We start from the raw sequence: 21,426 nt of genomic DNA on the forward strand, positions 1-21,426 counted from the left end.
TAGAACCAGTGAAGTGTCAGAAGATCAATTAGTGCATTTGACTTGGAGCTCAAGCTTCAGCGATCATACACAGCTGTGTTTATTAAAAGTGGGCTATGGAGCTTTAATCTTTCTAAATGTCATTCATACACTGGGGCTTCCGCCGTCCATCTTCCTCTCTCTTTTAGAAAGGTGAAGATGCTGGAAATCTGGTGTTGGAGGACGGCAGGGAGCAGCTGATGTATGAAGTCCCACTGAACGAGACTGGTTCCGCCGGCCTTGGAGTCAGCTTGAAGGGCAACAAGTCTAGAGAGACTGGCGAGGACTTGGGCATTTTCATCAAGTCCATCATCCATGGAGGCGCTGCCTACAAGGTACATCATCTCTTTTGACTGAAAGTAACATTTTCAACCACATTTATTGCTCATCTGAGTAAAAATGTTGAAATATGATTTGAAAGGGTCAATAGTCACAGGATCTTAAATAAAATGTAAATAAAAACAGAATACAAAGATTTGCAGATTTGTTTGGACCCATATTCAACTGAATACCGTACAAAGACACGATATTTAATGTTCAAACGGACACACAATTTTTATTTATTTATTTATTTTGCAAATATTCACTCATTTTGAATTTTATACCTGAAACACATTTTTAAAAAGCCGGCAGCAACCATCCATCCATTCGTTATCCACACCGCTGATCCTTTTAAAGCTCACGGGGATGTGCACCACACATTTTCAATGAGAGACACGTCGGGTCTGCTGGCAGGCCAGTCTTGTCGTTGCACTCTTTTACTATGTCGCCTCACTGTTGTGACACATGCACAGTGTTGCTTGGCATTGTCTTGCTGAAATAAGCAGCGATGTCCCCTGACGGACCTTTCAGCTTTAATTGTGCTTTCACTCATGAGCAAGTTAACTAATCGACCACCACATCATCATAGATGCTAGCTTTTGAATTTTGAGCTTGAAACAATCCTGAAGGACCTTTTCCTTTTTGGCCCGTAAGGGCATGATGTCCACAATTTCTCAAAACATTGGGCTCGTCAGACCACAGAACACTTTTTCTCCTTTGCATCACTCCCTCTTCAATGACCATGGGCCGAGTGAAGCTGGCAGTGTTTATGGGTTTTGTTGATAAATGGCTATTGCTTTGCATAGTCGACTGTAAAGCTCCACTTATGGATGGAAAACCGAACTCTATTTACTGAAATTGGTGTTCTGAAGTGTTCCTCAGCCCATGTGTTGATATCCCTTTCACACTGATGTCGGTTTTTGATTCAGTCCCCCATGAGGAATCGAAGGCCAGGGGCCTCGCCGCTTACATGCAAAGATTTCTCCAGATTCTCTGAGTTATGGCCCGGAGATGATGAAATCCTAATATTTGTTGGAACTGTACATTGAGAAACTATTAGACTATTTGCTCATGCAGTTGTTAAAGTGATGAATCTTTCCACTGAACTTGTTGATCTGTGAAATGTTCCAAACAGGTTTCTTTTTAGCGTTCCTCAACTTACCCAGTCTTTTGCAGCCCCTGTTCAGGCGTTATTGGAACTTCTTGCTGACATCAAATTAGACTTCAGACAGTATTTAACCCTCGCCACCCCCAAAAATAAAACATTGTTCATCAATTTGAACGTAAAAAATATTGTCTTTGTAGTGTATTCAGTTGAATATAGTTTGAATAAAAAAAATCATTTTATTCTTTTTTTTTTTTTTTTTACGTTTTACACAATTTGACATCATCGGAATTGAGGTTTGTAATAGAAATGGCAATAATTTGGTGTCTTTCCCCATTTGTTTCAAGGCAAAGTAACACAAGTACAGGAAAAATCTTGATATGGTTGTCCAGGGTTACGCCCAGAAAACTTGCTAAGCCTAGTGGTAGAGAAGCTGCCCGGTTTCATAAAAGTGATTTCATTTTCCTCAATGAACTGTATTTACATGATTTATTGGTAGGCCAGTCATGATCATTTTTTCCTTACGATAGATTCACCCAGAAAATATGACAATAAAAAATACCGTAGTCTTGTATTTTTGTTTTTGCCACTGATATGCCATATGCGGCGTTTGCCAGACCACACAAAACTCCATCTTGTCTGGTCGCGTTCTCGTCTAGGACCTTGACTGTGTGGTAAAGGTTTTCTAGAACTCATCAATTTAAACTGTAATCCAATGTTGATTTAGTCCACAAAATTACAGGGTCCAGCAAGGAAGATAAAAATACAGATAAAAAGGAAAATGCAGGGTTCGTCCGTCATGGGACTCCGGCATCCAAGAGGGAGCCGCTTCGCCCAAGGCGGGGCCATGACTGGCGGGTTGGTTGACCGCCGAGGCAGCCTCGGCTACGGCTCGCAGTCAAGTAAATGGAGCCCAGCGTGCACTCGTGAACATTTTTACCCCGTATTTTTGATCCATATGGTTTTTAGAGTCGAGGAGATTTCGGTTGGTTATACAATTCTTTTCTGTCACCACATCGTGAAAGGGCGCCTGTGCACGCAAATTGGGCAACATAGAGCCCTGGCATAGCCTGGCATGTGTGACAGGAAAAGCCTGGCCAGGTTTATTTAGTAATAGGGGAAACCCTGACTGTCTTAACACAACACGCTACTGCAAGTTCGCTATAGTGTTGTCTCCCTTTTAAATTCGTCCTTAGGGCCAGCTTGAACTCCTAGCGGACCTACCTGTAACACATTCATTAAATGCGGCATTTTAAAAACATTCCGCAACTGTGGAAACCTCCAAATGTCCGCGTCCAAATCTAAACAGACCAAAAGTTAAATATATAGTACCTCCCTACCATCTTTATACCATCTTTAGATGGTCCCAAAAAAAAAAAAAAAGTGAAATGTTGTGTTGCACATTTGTGCAGCACCCACACATTATTTCATTATTTGATGAAATTAATGATATTTTTAATGTTTTATTTTGTCTGTCATGAATTAATCAGTCAAAAATACACATACACAACAAATACAAGGTTTGAAGAACATCTTGTGATGGATTGCTGTTCATTTGTCAAGCCATTGCTCTTGCCATTGTTCATTCATTTGTCTGGCTTTTGCCATTTTCTCTTTTCCTCGGCTTTTCCTGTCAACCGCTTCTTTCCCACCCTTGTCCTCTCTTTGTCTTTCTTCCTGTCTTTCACTGATGCCATAGCTGCTCTCCCTATGCAGGGCATCTCTTCTGCAGACCCTTGACCCCCATTGACCTCAAGGGTCCATGTCTCATCAACTCTGTAGCCATCTTATCTTGATCACTCAGCACACACTTCTAGTTGTGAGTCTATCACAAGAAAAAAAAAAACAAAACACCCATTTCAGCAGTTTGGAGATTTTGCCACTTGGCCCCTTCATTTAACATGTCAGCCCCCCATTTTGCCCCTCTTTGCTGCTCTCAGATCTGTCGCATATTACAAGGAAGCACACCGAGAAGAGTGTGGCGTTGAAGTTAAATGTCTGGTCTGGGATCAGGGAAGTTAGACAGGAGCTCCCTAAAGTAGCTTCAGAAGTAGTTTTTCTGACAGCTGCCTTTGCAGATTGCACTCAAACAGAATGGCCCAATAACAGACGGGCGAAGCAGGTTTCTGGGACGAGATACCACACAAGAGGAAGAAAATCATTGAAAAAGAGACGACAGTAGTGAGGGAGTAGAGAAATAAGCAGTGTCACACAACAGAAAAGATGGAAAAGATTTAGAAGCCAAAGTGGGAGAAAATAATGAAATGTGGAAACACTCATTGGGATCAAAATATTCGAGGGCTTGCGTGTCTCTCCTTCAGTATTGATGCATGCTAATGAAAAGCAGCGCAGGCTCCCAATGAGACTTTACGGCGGCAGGCTCGGGCGGAGGAGGGGACGCCAGGTTCCGCCGAGAAATGTCATGCAAAACGTCACTCAGCAGGCAGAGGGGACGAGATGAAAAGAAGACTCCTGTTGAGAACTAACCTATTTCTCTGAAACACATTGGAAAATAGTTTTTCCACTTTATGTCTGATCCACATCTTTTTCATGTCTACTAAAAAGAGAACTCAAGAAAATGTAGGCTCGATTCACGCTTCTTCTGTCTGTTGCTTTTTGCCTTTTTGCAACTACATTTCAAGTGATAAATATTCAATCTGACCCTTTACGTTCAATCAACACTTAAAACAACCCACATGTGCGGAAACCCGCATTGCACATGTGGTCCCCAAGCGGAGTGACAACTCAGAAAGAAGTAAACACTAATGCAGTAGAAATACAAATACAGTATTAAATGTTACACAGAGTTGAGCTGGCCTGGTCTGACTCTGATTTAAATGGGGGTAACCTCCACGTTACTCTACTGCCTCATCTTCAATTACGCAAAATTATGGCTTAGATTCATATAACGGCTTTCATGGGACGAGAAAACCAGTCATTGTGTGTCGTTCAAGCCTTTTTTGTTATGTGCTAGTGTATGAGTGTGTTTATTTATTTTTTTGCGTTTATTAATGTATTCATTTTTCTCGGTGCGTTACCATCCCTACCTTTGACATCAGTCCAGATGGTGCCTGACGATTGCCAATGCAGCTTTATTTATATTGAACATTTCATACAGAAGGCAACTCATTGTGCTTCACACAAGCAAAGACTAAACACCTACGAGCATTTCCAAACACAATGGTTAACGACATTCACAAGCAAAGCAGAGAAAACAAAAGTAGCTTACCAAACTTACTAAGCCGTACATTGACAACATTTAAACAGATTAAAAGAAACGTTAAAAAAAAAAAAAACAACAACATCAAATGAAGTCGTTTTTTTTTAAATAGCTAGAAGAAAAAGTTGATTTAAAAATGTTGAGGAGACCTGATTTTTTAACCTGATTGCAAATGATTTCCACTTAACGAAGCGGGGTCAAACGTCAGCGCTGCCCATAATGGACCATTCATAACACCACACTCTTAATTGTGTCTTCTCATCTTTTTTGTCCTTTGATTCATTTTTCTCCATGCATTACCATCCCTATCACACTCCGTCAACGCCTCACTTATTTCATACGTCACTTTCTCTTCCTCGCCTTCTCTACATTGGCTCTTCACAAGTGGCTGCTTCGTAACACTTAAGCATGATCTAGTGCCCACAGAGGCTATTCCATTAGCCGGGCTATATATTTATCATGGCGCTCCGGCTCCACAATTATCTCGCCGTCACCTTTTAGTAAGCCTCTCCCTTTTATTTTTATTCTGCACCTTGTATGTTTTTCATTTGACGTGTTCTTCATGTCAGCTGGCCGGCTTTCCTGTGAACAACATCACCAACTTCTTCCCGCAGGACGGCCGGCTGAGAGTAAATGACCAGCTGATTGCGGTCAATGGCGAAGCGCTGCTTGGACTGTCCAACCATGCCGCCATGGAGACACTGAGGCGCTCCATGTCGTCGGAGGGCAACGCCCGGGGCACCATCCAGCTTGTGGTGCTGCGAGCATCCAGAGTGGAGGTGACGCTTCATTGTCTTGATGATTGCAAGCCTTAAGCACACCAATGCTTGACGACGACAATTTTGTACAAAAAACAAAACTAAAAACGACCTCACTCTTTTCTTGCCCCGCGGTAATTTTCTGAATATTGATTTGAGGCAGGAGAGGCTTTCACAAGTGTTACGAATGTTCATGATGTGCATCGCCTGTGACACAGCTCAGGTTTTTCCTTTTGTCTTCCGCTTTGATTTGTTTTTGTACGCTGTTTCTCGATGTTTTGATTTTTTTTTTTGTATGCTGTTGCTCGATGGAGTATTTGCTTGCATTTTATTTTTATGTTCTGTTGGGGGGGTGTTCTTCAATTTTATACATACATATTGCTAAAATGCCAAGTTAAAAAGAACAGAACCTTGTTCATTAATATGTAAGGATGTTCGATTCACAAACATGTAATAGAAGGGTACAGTTATATTCAAACATCCCAAAACTCATTTAGAAGCATCTCTGGGAATGTTCGGAAAAAACCCACTAAAGACAGTCAACTTTGATGATCATTTTCCTTGACTAAAAGGGGAGGGAGGTACTTCTCATTCCTCCATGCAGGATGAATTTTATATCTTTTTTCCTCAGCATTTACACAGCATTTCTGAAAAAAAAAAATCATACTTCTTTTATTTTTTTTCCTCGCAGGGACAGTCCAATGCCATGAACGCCGCCACCAATCGAGCCACCCTTCATCAGTCTTCCGACAATCAGGTACAAGAGGCCAGCATCAGCCCACCGCCTCATCCACAGCGCTCCTCCTCCCTCCTACCAACACTGTGGAGGCGAGCGTCTGAGCCACTACCTCAGGGCCACCGGCAGTATTGCACACACAGGCCAGGGGAGGCACATCCCAGCCACGTCTTGAGCCATAGGGAGAGGCGCAGTTGTTACACATTTGGTCTCGCGCAGGCTAACGCTGAATACAGGGAGGAGGCCAGCGGCTACGGGCCCGCCCATGAGTTTGCGTCTCATGCCTTCACGCCGAGAAGCTTTCCGAGAACTGCGGAAGTCATGAGGAACATGGAGTACAGCTGCACGCACGGACACACACACATGCAAGCAGAAATCGCACTCGATTACACACACGGTCACAGTGGCCCTCACTGTCACACTCTGGCCCACCCTCATGGCAGCTCGACGGGGAACGCGTACACAGAAGACATCCGGGCAATGGCCGGCCAGATGTACGGTGACCCGCTCCCCCACAGCAGTGAAGCAAGCACGCAGAGATACAGAGACACACATTTGCATTACTACGCATACAACCGCGCTCTCACTTGACAACATCACCTACGGGTTTTTGGTGGACTCTGTTATCGGTTTGTGTGTGTGCATGTGTGTGCATGTGGAGTCGTAGATGCGTGTTTTTCGAAGGCATTGCCCATAAGCAAGCTTGCATAAACACTTTTTGGCTTTGTATGCAACTCCTCTCCTGTCCACTTGTAATGCATGGAAATGATCTTTGCTCATGACATTCTCATCACCTCTCACATCACTGTTATCCTTAGCCTGTTAGCCACTTTTCTCTTCGCTATTTTTTCTTGGGGGAACTCCAGCCTTCAGTTTCTTTCTTTATTGCTACAGCGCAATGTGCTCTACTTTCTATTCTGCCTATTCTCCATTCCTCTTTTAATAAAGGTAATCCAAAGACTCCTGCATGCTGGTTTATTTTGCCCTGGGTTTTTCAGCCACAGTTTCACAATTTGCACTTTTTACCTATTAAATGATCCTCTGTTCTCTCTCCAATCCTTTTCTGCCCTTTCCTTTGGTATGCACACCCATAAAAACGTGGGTTTGATTTACTCAGATCCTAACGGTGGGCCATAGATTGTGTGTACAATTCAACAGATTGCCACAGCTATTGGTGGGCTCGTGATCTACTAAAATTGCCGTATAATTGGCACAAGTGTAAAGTGGTGGAGACCGTCCTATTTAAATGAAGGGTTCACATTTTGGGTTGCGCTGACGGTTTTCACCATTGAAAATTTAGTACACCGCTACTAAATGAAGTTTGACATTATGGAGTTGAAAGTGTGAGTGGAAGAGGCAAACCAACCCTGGATATTTTGCAGGCTAAACTGCGCATGCTTTATTCAACTATTCACACCTACTCCACTGAGTATTTTGCACATTTGTTTAGAAATATGCAAAATGAATTGCGCAGTTATTTTGCGCGTTTACCTGTTTGACACGCTCAGCCAGATTGCCCGTTTAGGTAGTCTGGGTGTGCCCGGTGAATAGATCAGTTTTCACATCTCCCGTTTTTACATACGCATACTTTTAAACCTTCAGAGCAACACAACTCCTACCAAAAGAGGCACACTGTAGCACATTGTTGCCGTATGAGTCTGTTAAAAGTCCATTTTCTAATATGCTGATCCTCACATGAGTCGCGGGGCGTGCTGGAGCCTCTCCCAGCTGTCTTTGGGACACCCTGAACTGGTTTCCAGCCAATCGCAGGGCACGCATAGACGAACAACCATCCGCGCTCACACTCACACCTAGGGACAATTATAGTGTTCCTTATACCTGACACCCATGTTTTTGGAATGTGGGAGGAAACCGGAGTACCCGGAGAAAACCCATCCATGCAAACTCCACACAGTAAGGCCGAAGCCGGAATCTAACCCTGCACCTCTGCACTCTGAGGCCAATGCACGAACCAGTCGATCACCGGGCCGCCGTGTCGGGAAAAACAAATAGCGGCCATATTTTTACCACTGCATTTTCCGTTGTGACTGGGAGATTTTGTTTTGGTCAAATGAAACCAATGTTGAACTTTTTGCCCAAAAATCTAAAAGATACGTTTGATGCAAACACAAAATATGGTTTCACCAAAATCATACCATCCCTATGGTGAAGCTTGGTGGTGGCAGCATCATGCTCTGTGGCTTCTTTTTTTTCTCCGACTGATACTGAGGCCTTTGGCAAGGTGGAGAGAATAGTGAACAGTTGGAAATTAGCCGTCAGCATGAGCACAAGTCCTTTTAGACTTCTGCTAGAAAGCAAAAAAAAAACAAAACTGTTTGTAAGCACGTACTCCAACAGCTGAGATTTACTTTAGGTCAATCAAAGGCACCTTTAAAGGTGGCCCATGCATGCATTTGAGTGTGAAGTTAATTCTGAATGCAGCCAATCCTGCTTTGGGTGTGTAAACATATGTAACCAGTTTCATTTCATTTGCCCTCTCTTTCAAAAAGTCAGTTGAGTTGTACAGGTTATAGGTCACATTATTTGTGGAAAAGGTTTGGCAATTATTTATCTCGGTCTGGTTTGTTATATAAGCCTGGCATTTCAGCCGGAGTGTGTTGACTTTTTACATGCGCTCTAAGCCTCAAGAAGCCTGTTGTATACATGCGGCGATTGCATCCAGCCGAATAGATGGATCCCCTCCTGTTTATGTGTTGGGGTGGGATTGAGATACGCTCTGAAGACGGGATTGTCTGCTTCGCCTCGGGCCGTCTGTTTGTTTGGGAGCGTACGAGCAATGATTAAGGTGTCAGTGGTACTGTCACAAATTTCCCACCAATCTGAAAAGTGACTGACAGCAGATACAGTCGTTAATAATGATACCCTTGGGACCCTTGTGATAGGGAAACCTTTCATTATTTTATGGCTTGTTGTGTACTGCTTGTGACAGCTGCACATCTATTTGTCCGGGAGAAGCTTATTTAATCCTCATCAGTCCGCTGTCACCATCTTCAGAAGGTGGGAGGTTTCTTTGTTGTTGTGGTGGGGGTCGTCTGCATAGCGTGCTTGCATGCATTCTGCGGGAAAAAGAATCTTAATTACTTTACGTTGTGTAGATAGAGCCAGGGAGGGACCAGCGGGAATGAGGCCCTGGCGGAGATGCTTATTGTCAGGCTTTGAATTAATTGCAGTTACATGTTGATGACGTCTGTCAAAGGGTGAATTTGTTCAACACTCGTTGCTGCGGGCTTGTTTGTGACAAAGCATTTTTGGAATACCGGTACTGTATTTTCATGAGGAGGCACGATGGTTGACTAGTTAGCACATCTGCCTCCTAACTCAGAGTTGTCTGGTTCAATTACGGGCCTCAGCCTTCCCGTGTGGAATTAGCATGTTCTCCCCCTGCCTGCGTGGTTTTTCTCCCGTTTCCTCCCACGTTCCAAAACAACATGCATGGCAGCTTAATGGAACGCTCAAAAGTGTCTCGAGGTGTGATTGTTGTTCGTCTATGTGTGCCTTGCGATTGGCTGACAACCAGTTGAGGGTGTACCCCGCCTACTGCCCCAAGACGGCTGTCATAGGCTCTAGCATGCCCGTGACCCTCGTGAAGATAAGCTCATTAGAAAATTGATGGATGGATGGATGTTCATGATGGGTAGGTTTCGTTGACAGTCCACACATTGATGACATGAAAATTCCTAATTTTACAAGTGGGAAGCATTTCTGTTGTTGTTGTTCTTGTTTTTTTTTTTTTTTGTGAGTTTTTTGTTTTTTTTAAATTAAATTAATATATGGTCTTAATCTCGAAAAATGTATTCTGATGGAAGTTGTAGAGCTGTGAGCGCCTCCCAATATACCGACCAGGCTGTTTCTATTTATTTTCACTTTTCGACCCTCCAAATGTCTTCCAAAATGACAATCTCAATCTAAATCTACCTAGAACATAAAAAAGCATTGCTCCCATGTCCATTGATGAGCTGAGCAAAGTAACTGTAAATCTAAAGCCAATATCACCAAATATCGAAACTTAATCCTGGATAACAGCAATAAACATGAACTTTCCTCCAAGCAGCAGATCACTGATTCACATGATTTGCATATATTCAGTCATCAGCTGTGATGCAGTCAACAAAAGGAATAAACCCCACAGGCCAATCCTACTGGGTAATAAAATGAGTAACTCTAATCTTGTGATGTTTCAGTCAACATAATCCATTTTTAAAATAAGTCTGGTTTGCACGCAGCACGTATTCTTGCATGTGAGCCTTTAATATCCATGTTTGTCATCTTTGGTTCTCTTCTTTGTACTTGCTTTTCCAGGAGCCTCAGCGCCACCGGGCCTACCAGGAGGCTTCTCGACCCTCAGAGCTCAACGGCGGCAGTCTCGCTGACAAGTATTCGTATGGTGGCGCCGGCAATGGTGAGTGCACACTTGACTTTGCTCGACCGTAAAAAATATTGCTCATTTGAACTGTCACAACACTGAGTGTTTGTGTACTCCCGTTATCTGCGACTGAGTGTGCACAGCGTGTACGTCAACATGTGTTTGTCAAAGCTTATGACAGTGTTGTTTTTTTTTTCTTTTTTTTCACTAACGCCACTTGAGCAGCCATTCAAGCGTTGTTATGCCCTACATTAGGACCTACCAACCATTCATTTTCAATCCCGCTTATCCAGATCAGGGTCACAGGGAAGGTGGAGCCTTTCACAGCTTACTTGGTGCAAGAGACGGACGGGCTACACCCTGAACTGATCGCATGTCAACCACCGAATAGACAACCGTTCACACTCAAATTTCACCTCTGGACAATTGAGTATATTCAATAAAACCAACATATTTTACATGTTATTGGACCGCGGGAAAATGCTGGACTACCTGTAGAGAACTCACTGAAGCATAGGGAAAGAGCATGTCAACTCCACACACAAAAGCCCAAGCAGAGGCTTGAACCCACACCTTCTAACTGTCCGTTTTACAAGTATATTACATTCCTTTCAACCAATGTTGACATTTTGCGTTCACATAATGAGGATAAGCGCTTCGGAAAATTAATGAATGAATATCTAAGCCTCACTCGGGTGTCTTTGTATTGGCAAAAGAGGAAGTTACGAGCAAGCTGCATTAACTTTTGGTGTGAAATAGATCTGACCTTGGAATGGTGTCGATGTAATTGCCTGATTTACATAAATAGTCATATGTGCAAATGTGTAATTGAGTTAAAACAACAACAAAAAAGACCCCCAGATTGCTTTGTATTCATTCTTGATTCCCCCGTCTGCTGGGAACTAAAGAGCCTCCGCTCATTGTCAGATCTCCATCCGATTATGGCAGCGGTTGTATTGGCAGTCATTTTGTGTACGGGGGGTGGGGGGTGAACACAAAAGGTTTTACAACAGGGATCTGAAGGCCTTGTTTCCCATCTGGGGGTTTACGATTTAAGGAAAATTTGAAGGATGAACGAAACTCCAAAGTATGTTTGCATGGAAATCATTCTTTAGTGTGTTTTAGTTTTGTGCAGTCATTTTAGGTTTGTGTTTTGAGTTGGGTTTTTTTTTGGGGGGGGTACATATAAGCTTGCCCTCTCTACATGTCTGTGTATTTTATGTGATTTTTTTAAGTTCATTTTTGCAGTATCTGGTCTGTTTTTTGTGATGCTTTTTTAACAACTTGTTACAAGTATAAATATCTTGTGGCAAAATGTGCTCTGGCCAGCAAACAAATCTTGTCTGTGATTCTCTGTAGGTCCATATCCTGATGCAACCACCAATGGCAACCATAGTCTCTATGGCAACAATCAGGAAGACTCCAAGGAAGGTTTCCACCAGGCGCCTTCCTTGGGAACAAGGAAGGAAATGAGTCGAGACCCAGCTGTCATTCTCTCTCACTTCAGGTGTCCCCACATGTCACACTGCACCATCATCACACTGTTAAAGCACACGCAAAGCCCGAGCACCATGTGGTTGTAAACATGCGTATTGTGAATATGTATACATTTTCAGGGTCACCTACACCGCAACCTTGAACAGCATCAACCCCTGGAAAGTTAGGAAAATATGAGCCACGGAAGCTCATTTCACTCATTGATGGACTCCAAATTTGGTGGAATATTGTTGATATTTCTTTAGTTCTGCAATTAAAAGGATTATAGGAGGAAGGAATTCAGGGGATTCATCAATATCCTCTGGCAAAGAATAGCCCGTCACATTTACCCAAAACATACATGGAACGACAGAAAGGCATAAATGTGAGCTGGGTGAATGCTCGGCATCGGCATACGAAAAAAAATCCTCTCGTATGCTTGCCGAAACCTGTCCATCTTCTGGGCCCACCAAAACAGTGGCTTATGTATGGTGGACATTTGGTGACCCAACAATAACCCTTAAGTTCTCTCTCACCTGCCTTACCGGAGCTGCCCATCCAGATACAGGGGACACTTAACACCCATAAAGGGGACAGAAAAATGTCATCTGTTGCTTTAAAGCAACTCTCCCTCCTCGAGCAGGGCAAACACGTGTAATAAACAACTTGTCAACTATAGGTGTCAAAATCAATTGTTTAATCGATTATTATGTTAATTTAGTTGTCACTGGCATTGTCTACATAATTGTTAAACTTAATTATGTCCGAATCCTCTGATTTCAGCTTCTCAACTGTAATTATTCTCTGATTTCATGAAAGCAGACTTATCATCTTTGGAGTTTAAGCAAAATGAGACATTTGCAAACATTTGCTTTTGTTTTAGAATGCAATGACCAACCCGTAGCAGAACCAGTTTTAAAAGGGTTAGTGAGTGCATCACTCCCTCTCATGTGAGATTGCCTAATTGTTTAGTGATTTTTGTAGTCATGAAACAGTACCAAATAAACAACAATAATTGGCAGTAAACAGTAACCAGGGAAAATAATGGTTTTGCAATGCACTCTAATCCATTCACCCTTCCATTTGCTAATCTGTTTATCCTGGCGAGGGCCGCGGGCGTGCTGGAACCTATCCCAGCTGTCTTCGGGCAGTAGGCGGAGGACACCCAGCCAATCACAGGGCACACATGGACGAACAACAATCACACCTAGGGACAATATAGAGTGTTCCATTAACCTGCCATGCATGTTTTTGGAAGGTGGGAGAAAACCGGAACACCCGGAGAAAACCCATGCAGGCACGAGGCAGAACATGCAAACTCCACACAGGAAGGCCGGTGCCGGAATCGAACCCTGCACCCCTGCACTGTGAGGCCGATGTGCTGACCAGTAGACCACCAGTGCATTTTAATATGAAATAAAATGTATCCGATTCTTCAGTTAATTGATGGGGGTAATAGAATAATCGATTAAATCCCCAAAAATATTCAATAGTGACAGCCCTATAATCAACGTCTTGCTCTGGTTTTGTGATATGAACAAATGAGCTAGCCATTGGCTGGCAACCAGTTCGGGGTGTACCCCGCCGACTGTCCAAAGTCAGCTGGGATAGGGGCGAGCGCAACGGCGACCCTCGTGAGGATGATGAATGAATGTATTTGCAGTATATCGTTGATAGTCTGAGTGGTGTTGAATTGAAGATTTATCTGATTTCCTTGCTGAGGGCAGCTTTGGTATCTGGCTGCTGCCATCCTGAGAAAGTTGTGTTTTGAGGCCGGGTGTCTGTTTTGCAGGGAGCGTTTCCCGGATGCCCGAAAGGCCAGCTACAGAGACAGCAAAACTCGAAATCGAGAATCCAAAAGCATGGACATGGGTGAGCTCGCACGCCATCATCTCTGATCAGTGCATTTCTTTATTGGGATATGCAGACAGACCCCTTATCTTGACGGATCTAACCTTGTGCATGCATGTGAATGGGAGACACAGGATTTTCGTGCGCGCAAACATGCGCGCATGAAAGATGAAAACTAAGGTTAATTGCTTGATGACCTTTAATGGCCCCCATTACAGTGTTTTCCAATCGGGTTGTTTTCACCAACCCTCTGTTCAATCCATTGTCAGTAAACATCGGTTCTCTTTCTCACTTTTTTCCCTGTTCGGCCCTTGCTCGCTGCGAAAGCAGCTTCTCTGAAACTATCTCCTATGACTGTGTTTTCCAATCCTGGTTCATTAGGTTCCGCAGATTGGCTTTCTTCCTGCAGCACATGCCTCTGCCACCCAAGCTTGATTGCCTTTTCATTTCGGACCAGGGTGGCTTTCCAACACTCTCTCTCTGTCCCGCCCCCACTGACGCCCACTCCACTCACCCCCCTCGTCTGTCTCAATCTTTGGCCATTCTCAATTTGTTTGTGTTTCCTCCATGTTAACTCTCCACTTCTGTTCATTGCTTTTGCATCTTGGCTGGAGCAAGAATGTACCTCCGCTTGTGAGCAGTGCACCTCTCAAGGCTTTTCAGTCTCATGTGTCTGGCTTTGTCGGCGGTCTTGTACAGGTCGACTTTTATTGAATACCACTTGTCTGAAACGGGTGAATTCCCTTTGTTGACCTTGAAGGCCTTAAGCTTCAAGTGTATTGACCAGAGCTTAAGTACATACTTAGGAAAACACACACGCGCGCGCGCGCACACACACACACACACACACACACACACACACACACACACACACACATTATACACAATCACTAGTGCAATTCCTGAGTCCGTTTTTACAAGCTCTTGTTCATCAACAGATGTAGAAGTGACATGACCAGATCCTCATATATTATAAATACCTCTATGTACAATATACAATAAATTGGAGATGAAAGGAGGATTTACGTTTTTACATTTCCACTATGGGACAAATAGACAAATACTTGGTATCATTTCAACCTCCCCAATTCTGGGTTATTTCGCCTCAGTTCACTCAATGAGTGAAACCCTACTTTTTCAGATTTTAATATTTCCCCTTATTTTTTTTTCTTTTAATGTATGTAATAGCATGGAAAGTCAAATTTGTACATTTCAGTCTGTCGGGAAGATATTGCAGTTCCATTATTTTCTTTTTTACAAAAATAGCTGTGGCTGCCGAATTACAAACTGCCTTTCAGGTCATTTATGTCAACAGTACTCTGATGCAAAAGCAAATTCCAGATTTGGATTCCGTACGATTTCGCCTTTCCAGAGATACCTTGGCTTTTGCAATCAGACCAGAAGTTGCTGAGAAAGGACAATTTAAAATTCGGCTGTCAAGGATATCTCAGCAACTGGTAATGCAATCAAGATGAAATTTGGGCTTTCTGTGCCACAAATTACGCCCACACCTAATTGGAAGGGATGGGTTTTATGGGTTTTTTTTCTCAGCAATCTGAGATGGAATGACCCTTCTCTTGTTTCCCAGTAATTTACCCTCTGAGAAAATTGACCTCATAAAGAATTAAAATCATGATTTCAGAAAGAAAGCAAATAATTGAAAACCCATTATTGTCTCCTGTGGTGGTCCACAACTACCCGTAATCATGTTAGACTGAATTGGGTGCCGCTAAGCATGGTTCCTACCCCATAATGTCTGTGGTCATTGTTTTGAGGGAGTCCTCTCACACCTGAGGCTTCTGGATTCACCGCAATGAGATGTTGGACTACAGTTGCATATAAAGTTACCTCTCTCCCCCCCCCCCCCACCCCCTCAGTGGCGGATGAGAGTAATGTGAGATCGCTGGCCGGACATAGAAAGGGTGAGTTCAAATTCTGACCTCATTAACTGACTTATGACTGACTGATTAACCAGTGGGGGGGGGCGAAAGTGGAGTGACATAATGTATATTTTGTTGGATTTTGCATGCATAAAAATTCATTTTGGTTGCTGCTGTCAATTTTTGATGTGCAAAAAGGACTGTACGTAAGGTTGCTGATATTGTACATTTTCTTTTCAGAAAAACTTTTGGTGCATGTTAACTGTAATTTTTTTACATTTCTTAACTCAATATAAAGATGATTCTGATAACTGATCATTTTAGCCAGTATAATGCTGGCATAAATGTTTTTTGTTTTTAAATCTAACAGCTCTTCCGTACTTCACAGTTCTTCTCAGAGACATTTGTTATTTAATAATCACTTAAATGCATTCACTGATTTAGGATTATTTAATAATCTGCAGTGCAAGGCAGCAAAAACCCAATCGTAAAATAATTTACAATATTTTTTTAACTATAAATCGCACAATTTTCAGAGTTTTTCCTGTGAGTTATTCTCAAGTATGACTTGTATATATTAAATTTGAGCTCGGACTCGCACCCAAAATCCCCGTTGTCTTGTCGTGTTGTCGGCAGCGAATAAATTCCGGTTGGATTCAAAAGTTCTACTTCTAAATATTGATAAGATTTTCTTTTTAGTTTAAAATGACATACCTCAACTAGAATGCTGTGTCACAATGTGGCTGAATGCAGAATCCTGGTTGGATATGACGCCATTTGTTGCTGCATATAGTAAATCTTTGTCGTGGCAGAAGCCGAATGCTAAGCTAGCAATATGTCAGTTGCCATGGCTCTAACCTCATCTTTTTCCATTTCTTTTTCAACTCGCTTTTGGCAGTTGGCAAAAACTGGCCACCTTCTTTAGTATGCTAGCAGTCATGTACCAAAAATCGGTCAATAGATAAGCACGACAGTGGTACCTCTAGTTACGAAATGTATTAGTTCTGGAAAAAATTTCTTAACTAGAAAATTTTGTAAGTAGAGTGAGGGTTGTACATAATGTAAAAAAATAAATAATAAAGCATACAAATGAATGTCATTCAACTTTTAACTGCATCCTCATCATTTTTTTTCCCCTCTTTAGTTCATGTTCTCTCTCAGAAGTGGTTTTTGCCCGGCATTTTGTAAAGAACTGATCCAAGAATGTTTGCTTTTGTCAGCTTTTAACAATTCGTCGAAAATGTCCAAGGCAAACATCAGCATAGTGTGCGATCGCCCAACTGGTGAACACTTTTTTTGGGTGATTCACATTTACGTAAAACTATCGGAACGCCTCATGGCCTGAGGGGCGCATGACGAGGATGCTGCACAGACCCATATCAATTCATCTACGCCAGGGGTCTTCAATCCTGTTCCTCAAGGGCCGGTTTCCTGGATGTTTTCCACCTCTCTGTGCTGCAAGCACACCTGCTTGAAATGATCAGATAATCAGCCAAGTCTGCAGGAGCTGGCTAACGATCGACATCATTTGAATAGGTCTGTTGCAGCAGGGCAAGATGGAAAACAGGCAGGACACCGGCCCGTGAGGAACAGGATTGAAGACTCCTGAATTCTACCCCCACAGATTATGTGTGGTATAGGTCCCTCTTAGCCAATGGTATGCCAGGATGATGCTCGGTAGTAGCCAATGGCAGAGCAGCTATAAGTATGTTGCGTTCAGGAAACTTGGAACTGTGAGTTGCAGCCCATACTGTATTTTTACCTTTCGTGTCTTGAAATTTCACTCGTAACAAGAGGCAATATTTTCCCGTTGAGGCGTTTCATAACTTGAAAATTTCGTATAAAGAGACGTTCGTAAGCAGAGGTACCACAGTACTGTATTTTAACAATATTATCATTAATTGAAAAGTGTTACCAAATCATCTGCATCAGAAATGCTTGGCCTGCTATGTCAAATATTTTGCTTTCATTTTCCCACCCTGCCTACCTGTCGGCCTCCCGGATCCTACCTCAGTAGCATTTTTGACCCACTCCCCCTTCCACTGAAAAGCTTTATCTACTTTGCAGCCATTATTTACAGTTGAGGCAAATAAGTAATTTAACAATTTCCAAGTTCACCCATTTAAAAAGATAAGAGAGGTTTGTAATTTCCATCATACTGTAGGTACACATCAAGCGTGAGAGACAGAATGTAAAAAGAAATAAATAAAAACCAGGTAATCACATTGTATGATATTTAAACAATATGTTTGTGGAAATGGGTTGCCAGTAAGTGTTGGGCACCTAGAAAAAAAACAACTCCTCTGTCCCTCACAGGCCAGTGACTTGCTCTTTAAGAAGTTATTCCAGCCTGCACTCGGTAACCGTATGTATGAAAGGCACCTGTTTGAACTGGAGGCTGCCCAATACTTATTGGCCACCCATTTTCACAAATAAATTGTTGAAAAATCATTCAATGTAATTTCCTGGCTTTTTTTTTTTTGATTCAGTCTCTCACGCTTGATATGTACCCATGATGACAGTTTGCAAACCTCTCTTATCTTTTTAAATGTGTTAGCTTGCAAATTTTTAAGTTGCCCCACTGGGCTCTCCTGACATTCCCCTTGTTACCGTGCTCTAGTAGCAAGTTGCTGAAAAGTGAAATGGTTAAATGCCCCTTAGCACCTTTCACACTGGTGCTGACTTCGAATGCCTTACACACTCAGCAGTCCCAAAAGTACAGTAGCTTCGCCTCCTCCTCCAGCCCGTCCTCTACCTCATCCTTGTCCTCCTACTCTTCTCCCAGCTCCTCCCACCAGCTTTACTGCTATGATTTTTCCGGGAATGTCTCATCACTGCCCGTAACTCTGCAACACACGATTTACAGAAATAAAAAAAAAAAAAAGTGACCCTTTATGCTCTGCAGCATTCCACTCATGCTATTTTCCTGCCATCTTCTGCTGACGTCTTTGCTAATGCGTATTGACAGTGCTTTTGCGTGTTTCTGATTTTTGCTGACACGGCGTATTGGGCTGGCTTCCTTCTCTCTTCGAGTTTTTTATGGGTTTGACATATTTCATTAGATGGATACTCTTAAGAGGCCTGCCTGGATTCTTTTAATCTAGCTAAAACCCTCTTTTCCTCTCAGGCAGAAGTGCTTCACTCCTCTCTCTCTCCTTCCTCCCTTGTTCATTCCTTTTGATACCTCAGTTTCTGGAGTCTTATTTTTCTCACTTCCAAATGCATCCAATTCTTAGTGTTCCTTTTCCACTCGTAAGTGGTGTATCTCTCTTATGATAAACATGTTCCAGATTTGTGAAACTGCATCTAGAAGGTTGACTTTGGCCAAGCAGAATCCATTTTTCCTTTGTGAACCTTTTAGCCACGAATGTAATGACACATTGACTGTATCGCTTAATTCAACATCCTTTCGTCTTTCTCTCTCTCCTGGCAGAGGTTCTGCCCATTTAAACATCACCTGGGTGCTTATCCAGCAAGTTGGCATGCATGCAGTGGCTAGACGTCTGTGTTTTTTGCGGGTGGAACGATGGTGCATATGCTTGAGTGTCACTGGTTCTGAGTTGGAGTTTCAGCTCTAACATTTGTGTGTGGCATTTGCACTGATCAGAATTCTCCGTCTTCCTCCCACATTTTAAAAATGGGTTTGTTGAAAACTGTAACCAAAAGGTGCAAATGTGAGCGTGGTTGGCTGCCTATGGGTAAGCAGGCCAGCTTGTACCCTGCCTCTTACCCAGAGTTAACTGGAGTTGGCTCCAGCTCACACATGACCCCAAACAGGATAAATATCGGTCATGATGAAAGGGCTTTTTTTCTAGTTGTTCCCTGCAGTTGTTGAAGTCATTCAGATCAGCAGTCCCCAACCTTTTTCGCCCCACGGACCGGTTCAATGTCAGACACTATTTTCAAGGACGGATAAATACAAGATTACAAGTTCGCAGAGTTCTTTAAAAGTGACACCAAGGTTGAAGATTTCATTGGATTTAGTGATTTGGAGTGACCCTGATGGTATGGTAAAACTTTTAGCATGTTCTTTCTGTTACCATCACATCTATATGTGATGTGAACATCATCATTGTCAATTCGTTGTTTATGCGTCATTTAACGTTAGCATATCGTACACTAATTCAGCCTGTTGTTCTCTATTTTTATTTTTATTTGCCTTTCAAGATGATATGTATCTTCTTGGTGTTGGACCTTATCAAATAATGAGACTTATACTCCAGTGTGACATATATATGTTTTTTTCTTGTTATTATGCATTTTATGGCTGGTGCAGCTTATACTCAGGAGTGACATATAGTCCGGAAAATACGGTATGATAATTCTAAACCTGTCTCACGACAGGCCTCTCAACCCAGCTCACGTTCTTTATTTGTGGGCAAGCAATCCAATGTTATATGTCAATTGTGCTTCACATTGATAGTAAGAGCCGACATCAAATGATTAAAACGCAACGTCGTTATGAATGCTTGCCCGCCACGTGATGCCAACAGATAGGTACTACCCTAAGTACATGTACAGTGTAGACTGAAGAACAACAACTAGTGACAAAGCCATTTTCACTCTTGGGCAAAGGGTCCTCTTTTGGCCAACACTCATCTTCTCACTGTAATACGTTCACACACACTTTCTCATAGCTGTGGCAATCTTTCAGTGTATGGCAGTTATTATGGCAGTGGAGCAGTGGCCACATGAGTGAGACACAGAGTTTTTCCCCACCACAAAAATAATGTGTGTGATGTCAAAATTCCCCAGGGTTCAAGAATGATAGCCCATTTTACACACTCTATTTCTTGTCTTGCTGAATGAGCCTATTTCAGCGGGCTGACTTTTCTCATGCAACAGCACAACACTGCTGGTTCAATGGTGGGTATGGGTTTCATTACCAAGACAATTGAGGATGGACAGGGGGAAGCAGAGTTGTGGGAGGCCGGAGTGTGAGATAAAAGTTAGCGTCTGTAAAGGCTAAAGTATTTTCTTAGTGGAGGCAGGACTTCATCCGCTAAACTGTGTATGTGGTGCACGGATACATTCCCTGCTGACAACTTCAATTTGCAATCAAGTATGCTGCTTACACTAGTCTGCACAAAATATGAACACAAATGACAAATATTTTCTCGATGAGTTTTTTGCACTAAAGTCAGTGGTACCGTTCATTTTTCCATTTTTTGGGTTACACGCTACGAGCTATCTAGGAGTAGTTTATGTTATTGCTTGTTTTCTTTGAATAAGTGGATGTATACAATCTATATGTAGAAGTGCATGAACAAACTGTCCGTTTACATGAAAATGCTGTTAAACCCTGAGTAAATCTCCACGCGCACCCATTCATCAAGGTGACCCGTTGCCGTCATTTCAAGTACTCTTCTATGAGATTAAAAAAACAAATAAGTTGTGCTTTTTAAGAAAATGTCCAAATACAAAAAAAAAAAACCAGCCGTATTTTGGGCAAAAACTCATATTTTATTGTACATCCGAAACTGCCTTAGGAAATGTTGTTGGCTACCTTATTTATCCATTTTTCTTTTTTCCATCCATCCATCCATTTTCCACCGCTTATCTGGGGTCGGGTCGCGGGGGCAGCAGCTTTAGGAGGGAAGCCCAGACTTCCCTCTCCCCAGCCACTTCTTCAAGCTCTTCCTGGCGGATCCCGAGGAGTTCCCATGCCCGCTGGGAG

The 21,426-nt window shown here is 42.6% G+C and overlaps 1 protein-coding gene across 2 annotated transcripts in view; it reads left to right on the forward strand.

Annotated features, from left to right (window-relative positions):
- The window catches only part of pard3ba (par-3 family cell polarity regulator beta a), a 147,955-nt gene that overhangs the window by 60,028 nt on the left and 66,501 nt on the right, over window positions 1-21,426 (forward strand). For both annotated transcript variants that reach the window (XM_019878478.1, XM_019878479.1), the window contains exons 11-17: window positions 168-353; window positions 5,279-5,443; window positions 6,114-6,179; window positions 10,479-10,578; window positions 11,902-12,049; window positions 13,811-13,890; window positions 15,747-15,791. In XM_019878478.1, the coding sequence (XP_019734037.1) occupies window positions 168-353; window positions 5,279-5,443; window positions 6,114-6,179; window positions 10,479-10,578; window positions 11,902-12,049; window positions 13,811-13,890; window positions 15,747-15,791 (790 nt within the window). The remainder of the gene's footprint in view (window positions 1-167; window positions 354-5,278; window positions 5,444-6,113; window positions 6,180-10,478; window positions 10,579-11,901; window positions 12,050-13,810; window positions 13,891-15,746; window positions 15,792-21,426) is intronic.

The sequence above is a fragment of the Hippocampus comes genome, unplaced genomic scaffold (genome assembly GCF_001891065.2).
Source record: "Hippocampus comes isolate QL1 unplaced genomic scaffold, H_comes_QL1_v1.1 scaffold345, whole genome shotgun sequence".
NCBI classification, from domain to species: Eukaryota; Metazoa; Chordata; class Actinopteri; order Syngnathiformes; family Syngnathidae; genus Hippocampus; species Hippocampus comes.